General features: G+C 43.3%; 1 protein-coding gene across 2 annotated transcripts in view; it reads left to right on the forward strand.

Annotated features, from left to right (window-relative positions):
- Positions 1 to 20,141, forward strand: part of DCHS1 (dachsous cadherin-related 1) — a 309,730-nt gene that overhangs the window by 260,865 nt on the left and 28,724 nt on the right. For both annotated transcript variants that reach the window (XM_033949396.1, XM_033949395.1), the window contains exon 15: positions 13,350 to 13,463. In XM_033949396.1, coding sequence (XP_033805287.1) covers positions 13,350 to 13,463 — 114 coding nt within the window. The remainder of the gene's footprint in view (positions 1 to 13,349; positions 13,464 to 20,141) is intronic.

Genomic DNA, 20,141 nt, shown 5'->3' on the forward strand with positions numbered 1-20,141 from the left:
AAAAAAACTATCAGTCAAGTCCCATATTTCATCTTACAGAAGAGGTGTTTCTTTAACATTTTCTTAAAACTACTCAAACTTGTTTGCTGTTGTAAATATCCCGGAAGCTTATTCCACTCCTGAGGACCACATACGAAAATATGCTAGCTCTAGACACAGCTAGCTTCAGCTGTTTCACTGTCAGAATATGTAGGGTACAACACAATTGTACATTTAAAAAAAGCCTCACTAATCTTTCCCCTTTAAATCATCCCACTAATGTCCCCGCGGTAGGTTACAATTGCCAGACTAGTCCAGGTCCACTTGAGATGCAAAATTATAGTACATTTCCCCATTCTCCCTTTCATCTCATGTATGATAACATACCTTAAACAAATAAATGCTAACAGCCCTTCTCTACCCCTTCCAAGCCTATCTACCAGACACTTCCCCCATATCCCATCTTATCCTTATTCCTACCCCACCCGCCATAACATTATCCAAATACCTACTCTGGTGTCTTCAGAAAGCAACTTCCAAGCAAAACACCTTAACATAGGCCTTATAAATGCAAGATCTATAAAAAGTAAGTGCCATATTATCAAAGATTCCATTATTCAAAATTCATTAGATATGCTGTGTATTATAGAAACCTGGTTGCTAGATGGCAATGAGGCTTACATTGGCTATGCTTGTCCTCCCGGTTTTACTCTCCAATTCAACCATCACACTGGGAAAAAGGGAGGAGGTGTTGCAGTAATCTAAAAACATCAGATTACTAAAGAATTTGGAAAATCACACACCCCCCTCCCCCCCGGTGCTCCAATTGAGTACTTGCAATTTAAAACTAATGTTAAACCTGAACTTGATATATTCCTTCTATATGTGCCACCTCCAATAACTAGAGACCTGTCTACTCATTTACAATCACTACTTTTTGATTTTAGCACATCAACAAAAAATCGGTTAGTACTTAGAGCAGGGGTGTCCAATGTCGGTCCTCGAGGGCCGCAATCCAGTCGGGTTTTCAGGATTTCCCCAATGAATATGCATTGAAAGCAGTGCATGCAAATAGATCTCATGCATATTCATTGGGGAAATCCTGAAAACCCGACTGGATTGCGGCCCTTGAGGACCGACATTGGACACCCCTGACTTAGAGATTTCAATAGTCATTTCGATGAACCGGATAATGCCATTACATCAGATCTGCTTAACTTCCTATCTAATCTAGATTTAGAATATTTCAACCAACACATACTGCTGGACATATACTAGATAAGGTCTTTATCTCAAAACATCTCTCTGATTTCTCTTCTCCAAAAATTTATCCACTTTCCTGGACTGACCATAATCTGATTTCCTTACAATATGACCATAAGCAAACTACATGTATACCAGGACAAAACATATTCCTATCCTGATTACAGTAACTTAGTTGAAATCAAAATAAATTCACGAATAGACTTAAAATTTGAAGATCTCACAAACTTATCTATTGAGGATCAAATAGTTAGACGGGATAATCTATGTAAGACCTTACTGGATAAACTAGCCCCGACACTAACAAAAACTATTACAGCCAAAAACAAAAAAAAAACCCTGGTATACAGCAGAATTGTCCTTTGTTAAAAAACATTTGCGATCCTTAGAAAATGACGCTGGAAATAAACACTTGCTAATCAACTAAAATATCAAAATCAAGTACAATACTATAAAAACAAAATCAACGAGGAAAAGAAAAAATATTATGCATCCCATATTCAAAAAGCAAATAATTCTTCAACATTATTCTCCATCCTAAAATCTCTAACGTTTAAACCACACACAGCTCAGGGAGCAATTAGTACACTCACTGCTCAAGATTTGGCTAATTATTTTGTAAAAAAAAAATACAAGAGATTAGGAAAAAATTCACAGAAAACCCAAACTTTGATCCCGATTACCCTACTTTAGACTCTCTTATCCCAATCTCAAAATGCACTCAATTCACATCACTTATACTATCTGATCTACAACGACTGTTTCACACGATGAATAAAAAAGTACAGATGCAGATTCGCTCCCGCCATGTATTCTGAAAAAATTTTTCAATATTTTCGGCAAATACATTCACATAATTATTTAAACTTCCTTGGAGGAAGGGATCATTTCAAAAAAATGGAAACATTCAACTATTCACCCAGTACCGAAAGATCCAAAAGAAAATTTGACCAATTTTTGACCGATAGCAAAAATGATGGAAAAAATAGTTTTTAATCAGGTCTCTGAATTCATTGAGAAAACTGGAGCTCTACACCCACATCAAACAGGCTTTCAACAACATCATTCAACTGAACATTCTCTAATAGGCCTGAGATCCTCTGTTCTTTACTTTTTGAATCATCATCAATCTGTTCTCCTCATATCCTTAGATTTACCTTCAGCCTTTGACACTATAGATCATCATCTCCTTCTAAACAGACTTAGATCCTTAGGAATAACTGATAACCTTTTTCAATGGTTTCAGTCATATTTTTCTGAGCGTTCATAAGAACATAAGAATTGCCGCTGCTAGGTAAGACCAATGGTCCATCGTGCCCAGCAGTCCACTCACGCGGCGGCCCTTAGGTCAAAGACCAGTGCCCTAACTGAGACTTGCTTTACCTGCGTACGTTCTGGTTCATCAGGAACTTGTTTAACTTTATCTTGAATCTCTGGAGGATGTTTTCCCCTATAACAGCCTCCAGAAGAGCGTTCCAGTTTTCCACCACTCTCTGGGTGAAGAAGAACTTCCTTACATATGTACGGAATCTATCCCCTTTTAACTTTAGAGAGTGCCCTTTCGTTCTCTCTATTTTGGAGAGGATGAACAACCTGTCTTCATCTACTAAGTCTATTCCCTTCATTATCTTGAATGTTTCGATCATGTCCCCTCTCAGCCTCCTCTTTTCAAGGGAGAAGAAGCCCAGTTTCTCTAATCTCTCACTGTACGGCAACTCCTCCAGCTCCTTAACCATTTTAGTCGTTCTCTGGACACTTTCGAGTAGTAACGTGTCTTTCTTCATGTACAGCGACCATTGCTAGACGCAGTATTCCAGGTGGGAGCATACCATGGCCCAGTACAGCTGCATTATAACCTTCTCCGATCTGCTTGTGATCCCTTTCTTAATCATTCTTAACATTCTGTTTGCCCTTTTTGCAGCCGCCGTACATTGCACGGACAGCTTCATTGACTTATCGACCAGTACTCCTAGGTCTCTTTCCTGGGGGGTCTCTCTAAGTACAGCACCAGACATCCTGTATTCATGTATAAGATTTTTATTACCGACATGCATCACCTTACACTTGTCCACGTTAAACCTCATTTGCCATGTCGCAGCCCATTTCTCAAGCGTGTTTATGTCATGTTGCAGGTCTTCGCAATCCTTCTGCATCTTCACTACTCTGAATAACTTTGTATGGTCCACAAATTTAATCACTTCGCTGGTCGTATTAATTTCCAGGTCATTTATAAATATGTTGAAGAGCACAGGCCCAAGCACCAAACCCTGCGGCATTCCACTCGTGACGCTTTTCCAGTCCGAGTATTGTCCATTTACCCCCACTCTCTGTTTCCTATCTGTCAACCAGTTTTTAATCCACATGAGCATTTCACCCTCAATTCCATGGCTTGCAATTTTTCGAAGTAGTAGTTCATGTGAAACCTTGTCAAACGCCTTCTGAAAATCCAGATATACAATGTTGACCAGCTCACCCTTGTCTATCTGCCTGTTTATTCCCTTGAAGAAGTGCAGCAAGTTCATCAAGGAAGATCTTCCCTTGCTGAAGCCGTGCTGGCTGATCCTCATCAGATTGTGTCCATCAACGTGATCAATGATGCGGTCCTTTATCAGTGCCTCTACCATTTTTCCCAGTACCGAGGTCAGACTCACCGGTCTGTAGTTTCCAGGATCTCCCTTTGAATCTTTCTTGAAGATCAGCGTGACATTCGCCACTTTCCAGTCTTCCGGAATCCTTCCCGATTTTATTGACAGATTGGCTATTAGTTGAAGCAGTTCAGCTATAGCTCCTTCTAGTTTCCTTAATTACCCTTAGATGGATGCCATCCAGTCCCGGGGATTTATCATTTTTAAGCCTATCAATCTGCCTGCATAACTCTTCTAGTCTGACTGTCAATTCTGTCAGTTGCCCGTCCTCGTTTCCTGCTCAATTTTATCACTCTTATTGTTTAACGTATTTTTGGCCCCCCTGTTAACTCTTAGTCAGTCAATCGGATTTACACCATTTGCATATGCTGATGATGTTCAATTTTTGTACCCCCTAGATTCAAATTCAACAGAAGAAATCTTATCAGTCAATGAGAAATTATTGAAAATTTACAAATGGTTATATGACAACAAACTAGCTCTTATGCTATTTCCATGTAGGGAAGGGCATAAATTAGGATCATGCATAAACATCAATAAAACAATAATAAAGGAAGTTTCAAAGGTTAAGATACTAGGAGTTATTCTGGACCAGAAATTGAATTATCACGAGCAAATAAGTTCACTGATTAGAAGCTATTTTTATAGGCTACAGATGATTAGATCGTTATCCTCATTCCTTGACGAATCATCATTGAATATTCTAATTCATTCGTTAGACATATCAAAAATAGACTACTGTAACGCCTTGTACAAGGGAATAACTTTAAAAGAAATAAGTAGATTACAAATCCTACAAAATACCATAATAAAAATAATTACCAAAAGGAAAAAAATAAATCATGTGACTCCCTTATTGAAAGAAACACATTGGTTACCCATAAACTATAGAATTACATACAAAATAGCATTACGTACACACAAAGCGTTAATAAATAAAGCTGCATTCTTAGAAAGACTTCTAATCCCTTATGTTCCAACAAGATCTTTAAGATCTGAGGAGAAATCTCTCCTCTCAGTCCCCTCACTAAGATTCATTTACTCGAGGAGGGACATGATCTTCTCTGTTACGGCACCTCAAACCTGAAACTTGCTTCCAATTTAAATTAGGGAAGAAAAATAAATCACTTAGTAAGTTCAAAGGTCTCTTGAAAAGTTGGCTCTATAAGGATGCCTTCTACTGAGCTGCCTGAACTCTATATAACTCAGACATCCTATAGTGGACTAGAATTCCTTTAAATTAAAATTAAGTGGGTAACTATTTGCCATCCTATTGTCTTAACCCCTATGTTCATTTTATTTGTTTATGAATTGCAATTAAACCTATCTTCCTCTTGTGTCTTGTAGTGTCATAGTTTTAACAATTGTGTGGTCTTTGTTTTTGTTGGGTTTTTTCTTTTTTTACCCTGATTTTATTACTATTAGTAATTCGCATTGGATTATGATATTGCGATCAAACCAAATTTTTAAATAAACTTGAAACTTGATGATTGAGCAAATTACAAATGGTATCATAACATTACATTTAGTAGCAAACTATGCCCCTTTGGATGCAGCGTACGTATCTACGGATCCCAGATTTTCGTGAAGAATAGCTTCCTCTTCCAAGACCCATGAGCATCCCAAATAGCCAATTGATGCAATTGATTCCGCCAGTGGCAGAAGGCTAGGGGATCCACTACTGTCCAATTATGCAAAATGCACTTTTGGACCAGTAAGCACATCTTTTGGCAGAGGGACAATCATCCCCCTGTTATAGGGGCATATGCCTCTGGCAAATCTAACACCATTTGTAGGGACCTGCCCCTTATTGGATGGCCTATCATTCCAGACATGTGAGTCACTACACAGTGCCAAAATCTCTGTATGACGGGGCAGGTCCATAATGAATGCCCAAATGTATAGTCCATCTGCCCACATTTAATGCAGGTAGGTGTCTGGATGCCCCCACTATAATATAGCTGGTTTTGTGTGAAATATGCACGTAACATCACTCTTTAGTAGGTTTCTCATAAGCAGACACTCTGTGTCAAGGACGGTACGGATCTAAGAGTGAGCACCACATCCTAATGTCCCAAGGCTACCTGCAAATCAGTTTCCCAGCCCCTGCGAATTTTGGTAAAGTCTTTATCGGGCAATAATAAATGAAGCTGAGACACCGATAAAGTCCTACTGCTGAAGTTTGGTCCTTAAGGGGCTCATAATCGAACAGAAAAACGTCTAAAAACTGGCCTAAATCAGCACTTGGACGATCAGTGAGACAAGTCGTCCAAGTGCTGATAATCAAACCGGGTTTTAAACGTATTTAAAAACGACCTAGGCCTTCATGGTGCTGCTGAACGACCAGAGCTAAAAGAGGCGTGTCGGGAGGAGTGTCGAGGGCGGGGTTTGGGCGGGACGTGGGCCGTCCTAGATTCAGTCGTACTGCATGTATAACCGAAAGTTTTACAACACTGCCATGACGGAACATGGACGTTGTGACTTAGGCCATCTAAAACCAGGTCTGAGTCCACAGAAGGTATCCAAAGTGACCATATAAGCACTGCAGACACAAAGTACAGACCCCCACACACACTGCCTCAGTGATCACTGACCCTCCCCCCCCATAAAAATTGCAATAGAAACTTTACATATCTGCTGCCAAAACATCAGCACCTGGCAGCCTGGCATAGGAAAACCTAGTAGAGCTGCACAGAGGTAGCTTAAGTGGTCTTGGAGGTGGGTTAGTGAACTATGGAGAGGAGGACCCAGGCCCATAAGCCACTCTAATCACTGCTTAATGGTGAAAATTGTGCACTCCCAATAAAAAAAAACCTAACCCTTTTGTACTGCCATATAAGTGGCTCCTGCAGCCATAAGGGCTTCTGGGGTGGTAGATAGGTGGGTCTAGTAGATTCTGGGGGTGTTTTAGGGGGCTCACCATGAGCTATAAGGGAGCTGTACTGAGATGTTTATGTGAAGATGTTTATGTGAGATGTGAAGATGTTTATGTGAAGTTCACAGCAGTGCCCTGTAAGGTACCCAACTACTCTGGTGACATGTCTGGGTGTCCAGTCCATCACTTTTCTGGACCCTCCCGCGCCCAAAAGGTCTTTTTATAGGCGTTTGTGACTTGGATGAATTTTTGGATGAAAATGGGGTATAAAGATGGACGACTAAGCGGTCTGGGCGATCAGATGGCTGGACGAACAGTTGGACGATTTAAAAAAAAAAAAAATGGTGGACATATTTTTTGAAAATAGACCTTTTCCCATGTCCGATTTTAGGCAACTTATGACTTAGGCCTAAAACGGACTTAGACGTTTCTTTTGATTAGGCCCCTCCACATGTTTACCCATCTGTGCTCCATCGAGGATTATGACATATTGTACTACTTGATTTTGAGCAAATTGTGCTCCCCAGGTGTCGTCCACTACTGTCCCGAGGCTTTCATATGGCTTCACGGTACCCTCCTCCCCCAATATGTGTTCTAATGTGGTTACTCCTGCAGCTGCCCAGGCCCAAAAAACTTTATTCGCCCGCCCCAGCAGAAAAGCAGGGTTACCCCTTAGAGCAGGGATCTCAAAGTCCCTCCTTGAGGGCCGCAATGCAGTCGGGTTTTCAGGATTTCCCCAATCAATATGCATTGAAAGCAGTGCATGCACATAGATCTCATGCATGTTCATTGGGGAAATCCTAAAAACCCAACTGGATTGCGGTCCTCAAGGAGGGACTTTGAGACCCCTGCCTTAGAGGCAATAAGTCCGTGACTTCTGGATTTCCTCCCAACAGATTTATAATCCAACGCCATGGAAGGCCAAATTGCAAATCACATTTTTTCTTGCAGTAGGCTCTGGGGGTGGGGCCATAGCAAGAGCTGTGTGAGCGGTGCAGCCGCATAGGTGCAGTTGCTATACTCAGGCGCACACTGTCAGATGTGCCAGTCCTCTGCCCCAGAACAGGAATTGACATCAGAGGGGGCAGAGGACTGGCACAGCAGCCACGCATGTGTTTCTGCAGATCAGAAGCAGCAGAAGGAAGAAACAGATTGAAATCAAGGTAACCCAGGAAGGGGAAAGGTGGGGAGGGAGTCTCGGTATCTCTGTCTACATCGGCTGATTGAGAAGGGGCACAACTCCTTTTGTTTGGACTGGTCTAATGGATCAATAAGAGAAATACATTTCAGAAAAGTTTGAACCCTTTTCTGGATTTTACTTTATTGTCCATGATTTGATTTTACACTTCTCCAACAGCTCAAAGCATCTTACAGTGTGTGGCGCAGTGGTTAAAGCTAGAGCCTCAGCACCCTGAGGTTGTGGGTTCAAACCCATGCTGCTCCTTGTGACACTGGGCAAGTCATTTCATCTCCTCATTACCCCAGGTACATCAGATAGATTGTGAGCCCATTGGGACAGACAGTCGGGAAAAATGCTTGACTACCTGAATAAATTCATGTAAAACTGTTCTGAGTTCCCTGGGGAGAATGGTATAGAAAATTGAATAAATAAATATTGATGCAATACGGACTTTTGTTTGCCAGATAGAATTAGATCCCTAAATTTACACATCGATTGCACATAAAAACCAGGATGAATCTCTTCATAAAGGTGATTAATAAATCCCAATAAATAAAAGAATAGCCTACTGCTATCTATACAGAAAAGTGCAGAGAATTCCCTTCTAGGTTTCTCGACCGCTTTGTGTGTTACAATAATAAAAACGTAATAGCACATATAATATTAGTATAATACCAGTAAGACAGACAGAACTAGGTATCTCTACCACATTTGTTTTGGCATGAGCAATAGAGAATGAAGTTCTGGTTCCTTCCAGACTAACCCAAGTTGCTGGACTCAGTGGCACATTAGTCTGAGCCAGGATGACATAGTAGACATAGTAGATGACGGCAGATAAAGACCCCAATGGTCCATCCAGTCTGCCCAACCTGATTCAATTTAAATTTTTTAATTTCTTCTTAGCTATTTCTGGGCAAGAATCCAAAGCTTTACCCGGTACTGTGCTTGGGTTCCAACTGCCGAAATCTCTGTTAAGACTTACTCCAGCCCATCTACACCCTTCCAGCCATTGAAGCCCTCCCCAGCCCATCCTCCACCAAACGGCCATACACAGACACAGACCGTGCAAGTCTGCCCAGTACTGGCCTTAGTTCAATATTTTCTGATTCTAAATCCTCTGTGTTCATCCCACACTTTTTGAACTCAATCACAGTTTTACTCTCCACCACCTCTCTCGGGAGCGCATTCCAGGCATCCACCACCCTCTCCGTAAAGTAGAATTTCCTAACATTGCCCCTGAATCTATCACCCCTCAACCTCAAATTATGTCCTCTGGTTTTACCATTTTCCTTTCTCTGGAAAAGATTATGTTCTACGTTAATACCCTTCAAGTATTTGAACGTCTGAATCATATCTCCCCTGTCTCTCCTCTCCTCTAGGGTATACATATTCAGGGCTTCCAGCTTCTCCTCATACGTCTTCTGTCGCAAGCCTCCTATCATTTTTGTCACCTTCTCTGGACCGCCTCAAGTCTTCTTAAGTCCTTCGCCAGATACGGTCTCCAAAACTGAACACAATACTCCAAATGGGGCCTTACCAATGACCTGTACAGGGGCATCAACACCTTCTTTCTTCTACTGGCTACGCCTCTCTTTATACAGCCCAGCATCCTTCTGGCAGCAGCCACTGCCTTGTCACACTGCTTTTTCGCCTTTGGGTCTTTGGACACTATCACCCCAAGGTCCCTCTCCCCATCCATGCATATCAGCTTCTCACCTCCCAGCATATACAGTTCCTGCCGATTATTAATCCCCAAATGCATTACTCTGCATTTCTTTGCACTGAATTTTAGTTGCCAGGCATTAGACCATTCCTCTAACTTATGCAGATCCTTTTTCATATTTTCCACTCCCTCTTCGGTGTCTACTCTGTTACAAATCTTGGTATCATCTGCAAAAAGGCACACTTTTCCTTCTAACCCTTCAGCAATGTCACTCACAAACATATTGAACAGGATTGGCCCCAGCACCGATCCCTGAGGGACTCCACTACCCACCTTTCCTTCCTTCGAGCGACTTCCATTAACCACCACCCTCTGGCATCTGTCCGACAGCCAGTTTCTGACCCAGTTCACCACTTTGGGTCCTAACTTCAGCCCTTCAAGATTGTTCAACAGCCTCCTATGAGGAATTGTATCAAAGGCTTTGCTGAAATCCAAGTAAATTACATCTAGCATATGTCTTCGATCCAGCTCTCTGGTCACCCAATCAAAAAATTCAATCAGGTTCGTTTGGCACGATTTACCTTTTGTAAAGCCATGTTGCCTCGAATCCTGTAACCCATTAGATTCAAGGAAGTTCACAATCCTTTCTTTCAGCAACACGTCCATTATTTTTCCAACAACTGAAGTGAGGCTCACCGGCCTGTAGTTTCCTGCTTCATCCCTGTGACCACTTTTATGAATAGGGACCACATCCGCTCTCCTCCAATCCCCAGGAATCACTCCCGTCTCCAGAGATTTGTTGAACAAGTCTTTAATAGGACTCGCCAGAACCTCTCTGAGCTCCCTTAGTATCCTGGGATGGATCCCGTCTGGTCCCATCGCTTTGTCCACCTTCAGTTTTTCAAGTTGCTCATAAACACCCTCCTCCGTGAACGGCGCAGAATCTACTCCATTTTCTCGTGTTACTTTGCCAGACAATCTCGGTCCTTCTCCAGGATTTTCTTCTGTGAACACAGAACAGAAGTATTTGTTTAGCACATTTGCTTTCTCCTCATCACTCTCCACATATTGGTTCCCAACATCTTTTAGCTTAGCAATTCCATTTTTAATTATCCTCCTTTCACTAATATATCTGAAAAAAATTTTGTCTCCCTTTTTTACATTTTTAGCCATTTGTTCTTCCGCCTGTGCTTTCGCCAGACGTATCTCTCTCTTGGCTTCTTTCAGATTCACCCTGTAGTCCTTTCTGCTCTCCTCTTCTTGGTTTTTTTTAATATTTCACGAACGCCAACTCTTTCGCCTTTATTTTCTCAGCCACTAGGTCGGCTTCCTTTTTCTCTTGTTTTTATTGATTTTCTTCACATAAAGGTCCGTGGCCATTTTTATCGCTCCTTTCAGCTTAGACCACTGTCTTTCCACTTCTCTTATGTCCTCCCATCCTAACAGCTCTTTCTTCAGGTACTCTCCTATTGCATTAAAGTCCGTATGTTTGAAATCTAGGACTTTAAATATCGTGCGGCCGCTCTCCACTTTAGCCGTTATATCAAACCAAACCATTTATTCGCTACTTCCCAGGTGAACACCCACTCGAACATTAGAGATACTCTCTCCATTTGTGAGGACCAGATCCAATATTGCTTTTTCCCTTGTGGGTTCCGTCACCATTTGTCTGAGCAGAGCCTCTTGAAAGGCATCCACAATCTCTCTATTTCTTTCCGATTCCGCAGACGGAACATTCCAATCCGCATCCGGCAGGTTGAAATCTCCAAACAGCAGAAACTCCTCTTTCCTTCCAAACTTTTGGATATCCACAATCAGATCCTTATCAATTTGCTGCGATTGAGTCGGAGGTCTGTAGACTATACCCATGTAGATAGAAGTTCCATCTTCTCTTTTCAGAGCGATCTATATCGCTTCTTTCTCTCCCCAGGTCCCTTGCATTTCAGTCGCTTGGATATTGATCTTTACATAGAGAGCTACTCCTCCACCTTTTTGACCATCTCTGTCCTTCCTAAAAAGATTATATCCCGGTATGTTTGCATCCCATCCATGTGATTCACTGAACCATGTCTCTGTGATAGCAACAATATCTAGATCTGCCTCTAACATCAGGGCTTGCAGATCATGAACTTTGTTGCTTAGACTGCGAGCATTTGTGGTCATCGCTTTCCAGCTATTTTTCAGCGATAATCTCATTTTTCTTATGGATTTTTGTTTCGTTTCACTTTCCGTTGCAATACTAAGAAATGAGTTGCTGATATTGTTTATGTTGCAGTCTTTACTACTATCACATCTTTTCTTTTGCCGGGGGTGGTCTCTATAATTGTCCTTCGTACATACACCACCCCCACCTTCTGGTTTAAATACCTAGAAAAATATTGTCTAAATTTCTCTGCAAGGTTTCTTTTTCCTGCTGTAGTAATATGTAGCCCATCAGTGCAATATAGCTTCTTGTCCTTCCATGTATTTCCCCATCGTCCTATGTACCTGAAGCCTTCTTGATGACACCAGGCTTTGAGCCATCTATTAAAGTCCTCTGTATTTTTCACTCTTTGCTCTCCCTTTCCATTTGCAGGCAGTATTTCAGAAAAAGCTAAAGTCTTTACAAAAGGTTTCATGCCCTCACCAAGCTCCCGAAAAGCTTTCTGTGCTGCAAGTGTGGAGTTGTTGGCCAGGTCATTTGTTCCCAGATGGATAACAACATCAGTGTTAAAATCCTTAGTTTCTTCCTTAATTAAAGTCAGTATTTGCCTGGAACTCCTGGTAGCTGAGGATCTTGGAAGACATTTCACTATTTTGGTCTCCTCGCCCTGTGTTCCAAGGTTAATGCCTCTGATGATGGAATCCCCCAACAGTAATAGTTTCCTGTTTTTGGCTTTTTTATTTGTACTTAGGGTGTGCTTGTTCTCTTGAGATCCCTTCATTGGTTCCAGTCCCACCTCCCTTCTGTTTTCTTGAGTATCGCAGTGCATTAGTGGAGCGAAGGAATTCTGTAGAGGTAATATTAGTGAAGGTGGATGTTTCTGAGTTACATGTCACAGTCTTCCTGAGCCTACTGTGACCCATTTATTCCTGGGCTGTTTTATTCTTTGAGGTAGAGGTGGTAAGTTGGTATGATTTTGTGGAGTGATGGAAGCTGCTTTAAATGTATTCAATTCCTGTTTAAGTTTGCAGAGCTCCTCCTTAATGCTAGCAAGTTGAAGACAGATGGGGCAAACCTTAAGCCTCCAAATAGTATGTCTTGGAATTAAAGCACCACAGTGATTGCATAGAATAAAGGTCATCTTGATTGGTTGTGAAGTGACTTGATTTGAGTAGTCCTAATTATTTGGGTCTCTATATATGAAAAGTGGTCCCTGGGGTTGGTGGGACTATAAGTCTTACCCTTATTCCTATGAAGGGAAAGGGAAAGAGGAAATACGATTTAACAAAGGAAAGAGGAGGGTTTATTTTTTTGTGCTTTTTTGGTTTTTTTAAAGTAAGAAACAGGGAGGAGAAGAGAAATTAAGCAGATATAATGCTGAAAAACAGTGAAAAAAGAGGAATATGAAATGCTGAGTAACTTAGCTTTTAGAAGTTCACAGGGCAGCCTTGTTCACAGCACTGTCCCACTGCCCATTGGACAATCAGTGCAATGAGACTCGGGGGTTGCATGGCTCTATTGAGCTGTTTGGTTCTGGAGGGCTCTAATGAGATTTGTCTGCAGTCCCAACCCTTTCCTCATTTTTTGTTTCTCGTCCACAGGCACTGTTGTACTCAAAGTGTATGCCATCCATGTAGGAGGTTCCTCAGGGAGAATTACTTACAGTATTGTGAGTGGTAATGAGAATGGAGCTTTTCGGATACATTCCAGCACAGGTAAGTGTGTACTGAAGAGTTACTGAGCATTATCATCCTTGCATGAATTGGATTTAAGCTATTTCACTGCACACACAGTCTCAGAAGACAGAGCTATTGTCAAGCCTGACCGAGGCATTCTACCTGTGCATTCAAATTCTCCTTTTTTTCTCAAATTCACTGCCGTCGTTTTGACTTCACTAAGAGGGCTACGTAAGACAGTGCTACCTGCAGCACTGTAATTGCCCCTGCCCATTCTTCTTCTTCTTTCTTCACCCTGTTGGCCTCTCTACCCTCTTTCTCCTTCCTCCTTCCCTCTTTCCATCACCAAATAGCCTTTTCTAACCCTTCTCTTCTATCCTTCCAACATCATTTGATGCCTTTCAACAACTCTTCCAGAATCCTCTCCCTTTTTGTATCAGCATTAAAGATAGTTTTAACAGCAATCTGAGAACTACATCTATAATTTGCATATATTTGCTTGAGAAGAGAGCTGTTGACTATAAGGCTTCTTTTGGATCTGTTTCGAACCTTTTTGAGACTTTGGGGAGTAATAAATGGGAGAGAGGCCTGGAAAACTAGGAGGCATAAAGTAGTAGTGGTTGGCGATTCCCTTCTAAGAGGTACAGAAGCGTCCATCTGCAGACCAGGCATGATATCCCAGGAGATATTCTGTCTACCTGGTGCTAAAATCCAAGATGTTACAGAGAGATTACCAAGACTCATTAAGCCTGATGACTATTATCCAATTCTGCTCATCCACATTGGCACTAGTGAAACTGTTTTCTGACCAGCCTTTAAAAGAATGCCATCAGACTGGATTTAGCACTTAATTTTTGGGGGGAGGGTTTCCTTAGTTCAGGTACATCACAGTTGGACCCTGCTTGAGGAGGCAAGAACAGCAAAGTAACCGGAGCCCCCGATCCTGCTGGATCCAAACCATGTCAGCATACCATAACCACCTCAGCCAATCAGGAGCCACCAGAATCACCGGCCCCTCATGATCCGCTATCTGCCTCAACAGATGCCCTATCATAGGCCACAGAGGGAAGACATAAAGAAGACCCTCCCAAGGCCAGAGCTGAACCACAGAATCCAGGAATTCACTGCCAGCCTCTCGATGATGACTGAAGAATCGATCGACCTTGTTTGCTGCAGTTGCCATGAGATCGAACGTCGGGAACTCCCAAAGATCCACTACGCAATCGAACTCTCTGTGAGAGAGAAACCACTCTCCGGGGTCCGGAGTCTGACATCTGACAAAGTCCGCTTGAATGTTATCCACTCCTGCCACATGTGCCGCAGACAGCACCACAGATATCTGAGCCTCCACACTCAGTAAGGGACTCTTCATGTCCCCTTGATGATTGATTTAAGCCACCGCCTTGGCATTGTCTGAGAACACATGGATGGTTCGATGATGGAGACAACCCTCGAAGTGGAGAAGGGCCAGCCGAATTACCCGCAGTTCCAGGTGATTGATTGACCACTTGCACTCTGTGGGCATCCAGCGGTCAGAGGTGATGGCCTCCCATTCAGCCAGAAAGTCCAACAACCACACCCCAATGCGCGGAGGAGGAGACATCACTCTGACATAAGAACTGTTTCTTAGTGGAAGCCACCGACCAACTTGCGGACTGCTGACAGCGGGGCCCGCTAAAATGTGTTCTGGCAGTCGAAGAAGACCATTATCCTGAGGAAGGACCCAAGTATGGATGAGAACACAAGAAGGGATGAAAATTAGAATGCCCCGAATTCCTAGAAGGGCGGGACCAGCTCCCAGGCAAAGCCTTGGGTTTACAGTTCTGAACACTGGCCATAAGGTTATCCAGACCCTGGCTGAACAGAAGCTGACCCTTAAAGGGCAACTGGCTCAACGTGGCCTTAGAAGAGGAATCACCAGACCATTCCCGGATCCAGAGCTTTCTGCAAGCCGAAACAGAATAGGCACCCAGCTTGGCAAAAACTTTCAAGATGTCATACAAGGGATAAGCCATGTAATCCACTCCGGAGATGAGAAAATCCAAATCACGCAGCACCACAGTGTCAGGATCATGGCGCAGCTTGGAATTTATTTTATTTTTTATTTAGTTTTATTTATATCCTGTCATACCTTTTCAGTTCAAGACAGTATACAACATAGAAACATAGAAGATGACGGCAGATAAGGGCCATAGCCTATCAGGTCTGCCCACTCTACTGACCCACCCCCAAGTCTGCTATCCTAGGGATCCCACTCCTGGTGACAGGTTCCCTTGGCTTAACCCTCTAAGGGATCCCACATGGGCATCCCATTTGCTCTTAAATTCTTGCACGCTGTTTGCCTTGATCACCCGCACCGGGAGCTCGTTCCAAGGATCAACCACTCTCTCGGTGAAGAAATATTTCCTGGTGTCGCCATGAAATTTCCTGCCCCTGAGTTTGAGCGGATGCCCTCTTGTGGCTGAGGGTCCTTTGAGAAAGAGAATCTCTTCTTCCATCTCGATACGGCGGGTAATATACTTAAACGTCTCGATCATGTCTCCTCTCTCCCTACGTTCCTCGAGTGAGTACAACCGCAAATTTTTCAGCCTTTCCTCGTTCGATAGATCCTTGAGCCCTGAGACCATCCTGGTGGCCATCCGTTGCACCGACTCTACTCTCAGCACATCTTTTCGATAGTGTGGCCTCCAACAAGAGATGCTGTAAGGACAGTGAGGTTACATTTATTTATTTATTTTATTTATTTATTTATTTAGATTTTTATCCCGTCCTCCCAATAGCTCAGAACGGTTTACAAATGAACATACACAGTGGGGAGCAACTAGACATATAAGTGGTACAACAGGTTTAGTGATTGGATTTAGTTTTTGGAGAGAATTAAATACAGGGAGAGTAAGCAGAGAGAGAGAAGGGGGAAATACAGTAGTTTAGTTTAAGGAAAGTTATAAGCGTATAGGTACAATTTGTTAGTGGATAGAGTAAGAGAGGGTCATACTGGAATTTCGGGAAGGTGGTAGGAGAGTGGAGGGTGGGGCCTAAGGGGGGGAGAAGACAGAGGAGATCTTTAATTGAAGAGGAGGGTCTTTACCGATTTACGGAATGTTAATAATGAGTTCTGTTGTCTAAGTTGGGGGGGGAGTTGGTTCCAGAGGTGTGGAATGAAGTGGCTGTAGGATCGTTTGTGGGCAGTTTTTGTGAGCAGGGATCTTCCAGGGGGGGTGCATAGGCGTATCTCTGACTTTGAGCGGCGGAGGGTGCGAGTGGGGTTATAGATGGGAAGTTTGGATTTTATGTAGGAGGGGGTGGTGGAGTAGATTCTCTTGTGGGCAATTGTCAGGGCTTTGAAAGTACAGCGTTGGCTAATTGGGAGCCAGTGTTCAGCATGGAGTGCCGGGGAGATGGAATCGTGGTAGTTGAGGTTGTGTAGGAGGCGGATGGCTGCATTTTGGACCCGTTGGAGGCGTTTGATATTATTTTTGGTTAGTCCATTAAATAGGGAGTTACAATAATCCATTCTGGAGAGGACATATGCGTATAGGAGTTGGGCGAGGTCTGGTGTGGAGATGTAGGGTTTGATCCTTTTCAGTTGGCGAAGGTAGTAGAAGGAGGTGGAGACTACTTGGGATATGTGGTTGGATAAAGATAGGTGTCCGTCTAGGGTTACTCCCAGGCTGCGAACTTGATCTGCTGCCGTTAGTAGAGTGGAATCCCATGTTAGTGTAGGTCGTAGGTATTTGGTGTTTTTGTTTCTGATCCATAGGAGTTCGGTTTTGGAGGCATTAAGTTGAAGCTTGTTGTTTGACATCCAAGTTTTCATGTCAGTGAGGCAGAGTTCGAGGTTAGCAATTTGGGATGGCCGGTTTTCGCCTAAGGGGAGGAGCAGCTGGATGTCATCTGCATAAGAGTGGATTTTGATTTTATATTTTTGCGCTATATCGATGACGGGTTTGATGTAGAGATTGAATAGGAGGGGGGATAGAAGGGCGCCTTGAGGAACGCCATATTTGATGGGCTTAGGGTTAGATTTATGTGTCCCTAGTAGGACAGTTTGGGTCCTTTGGTGAAGGAAGGAGGTGATCCATTGGAGGGCTGTGTCTTTGATTCCGAGGTCTTGGAGCTTAGATGTGAGTAGGTGGTGGTCAACTGTGTCGAAGGCAGCGCTACATCAGATGAGAAAGAATTGGGAAGAAGTGGGAAACAGTTGAGTGACCGGGGTGGTATGGTAGGAGCAGGGGGGCAAGTAAGAAGAGGTAAGAGAAGAGTGGGATTGAAGGATTAGATAAATTTGCTGAATAAGTGGGTTTTTAGTGATTTTCTGAACGAATGGTATGTGGGTGTGTTCAGGATTAGGTTGCTCAAGGTGTTGTTCCAGGTCCCTGCATGTGAAGTCGAAGTATGGTTTTAGTGTGCATAGTTTCCATAATAAGTGGAAGCATTTTTTGATTAGAATGTTGGTATGGGCTTCAAATGTCAGTTGCTGATCTAGAGTGACACCTAGGATTTTGATGGTAGGGTTAATTGGGAAGTTCGTTCTATTTAGGTTTATAGCCAATTCTGTAGGTTTGTTTGTTGGGGAGGCCATGAATATCTTGGTCTTTTCCGGGTTTAGCTTTAGTTTGGAGTTAGTTGACCATTGTGGTTGATGATTGCATCATAGAATTTGAAAGTTGGCCCTCAGATGGTGTCAGTCCAGGTTAGCTCTGTTAGGCTGAAGTGCGAGGAGTGGGGGGTCTTTAGATGAGAGGGAGATTAGGTCTAGGTAGTGGCGCATCTGGTGGGTGGTGGCCTTGGGGAGAACGGAGAATCCTAGGGATGTTAAGAAGGAGAATAATTCTTTGACAGTTGGAGTGTCCTGTTGCTGTAGGTGGAGGTTGATGTCACCAAGTAGCAAGTTGTGTTTGTCTTTGAAAGTGTTTAGTAGAAGGAATTCTGAGAAGTCTTCATTGGCGTTACTCTATTTGTTGGGTGGGATGTAGAATAGAGTGGTGTTGAGGTTGGTGGTCAGGTTGTGTTTCGTGAGGTTGCAGGTGAGGATTTCTAAGTCTTCAGTTGACTTGGAGTCTATGATCTGGAAGTTGAAGTGGTCATTAAGAATGTTGGCAATTCCACAAAGCCACGAAGGAGGAGGCCATTGCCACTTTAACACCAGCCGCGGCCGAATCAAACAGACACTTAAGGATGAAATCCATGCGTTAGTCCTGGACATCCTTCAGGAACACCCCTCCATCGGTGGGAAGAGATGTGCTCTTGGTGACCTGTGTCACTGAAGAATCCACCTTCGGGGAAACAAAGCATTTGTTAAAATCATCCACCATGGGATAAAGCCACGACATGGCTCAAGCACATTTCAAGGGACCCTCTGGAGTGTTCCAGATATCTGCAAGAATTTGAATAATATCTGAATGATCAGGAAAAGAGGCAAATTTTGGTCTTTGGTCACTCGAGGGAACATTGAGCAGTGGCCGGCTGTTCGGACTGCAGCTTCAATTCCTACAGAGATTTAGAGATTAAATCCATAAGATGTGCAGGCTTGAAGAATCTGTGCACTGTTGAGTTCTCCCCCAAATCATGGGCTCCATACAGGTCTGGATCCTGAAGATCCACCAGATTCGCCATATCCATGGCCGCTGCAGTGCTGCCCGACAAAAGCAGAGGAATGGAAAGAGTGTCTGGCGTAACTGCGGACAAAGACAACTTACTCTCTGGTACCACCGCAGGAAGGCAAGAAGAAAGTAGCCCTAACCCTAACCTTAACCCTGGAGCAGGTGTCTTTGTGACCAGTACAGTTCACGGACTCATATGGGTGGGATATGGCTATACCGGGCTACAATCTACTTCGTCAGGACAGAGAGGGCAGGTTAGGAGGGGGGGTAGCTCTATACATTAAAGGGGACATCAAAATCACCAGGATCACAGATGTCAAGTACACCGGGGAGTCCCTCTGGGTAAACCTGGCAAGAGGCAGAGAAAAATGCCTGTATCTAGGTGTGGTATACAGACCCCCAAGACAACTGGAAGACATGGACGCAGAATTAATTGAAGACATAGGGAATATCACTCTACAAGGAGAAGCTGTACTGCTAGGGGACTTCAATATGCCTGATGCAGACTGGAACTCATTTTCAGCGACAATCAGCGGTAGCAGGAGGCTCTTAACCTCCATAAAGGGAGCACGTCTCAAACAAATGGTAATGGAGCCCACTAGGGCCCAGGCGATCCTCGACCTGGTACTCACCAACGGGGAAAGCGTCTCAGAGGTCTCAGTAGGAGATACGCTAGCCTCCAGCGACCACAACATAGTATGGTTCAACCTTAGGAAAGGCTTCCCTAGATCAAACACGAAAACAAAGGTACTCAATTTCCGGGGCACAGACTTTGCATGCATGGGAGATTTCGTCCATCGGACGCTGCAGGACCAAGCGGAGACCGATGATGTAGAAGCTAAGTGGTTAACACTGAAATCAACCATACATGAAGCAACTAGCCGCTTCATAAAATCAGTAAATAAACGACAAAGAAACAATAAACCCCAATGGTTCACCGCGGAGATCTCGCACCTCATTAAGGAAAAGAAAAAAGCGTTTCTCTCCTACAAGTGCATGGAGAAAAGAGAGGCAAAGGTAGAATATAGGACCAGGTCTACAGCGGTCAAAATGGCAGTTAGGGAGGCAAAACTTCGAGTGGAAGAAATTCTGGCAAAAAACATTAAAAAGGGGG

This window comes from Geotrypetes seraphini, chromosome 6 (assembly GCF_902459505.1).
Source record: "Geotrypetes seraphini chromosome 6, aGeoSer1.1, whole genome shotgun sequence".
Classification (NCBI taxonomy): Eukaryota; Metazoa; Chordata; class Amphibia; order Gymnophiona; family Dermophiidae; genus Geotrypetes; species Geotrypetes seraphini.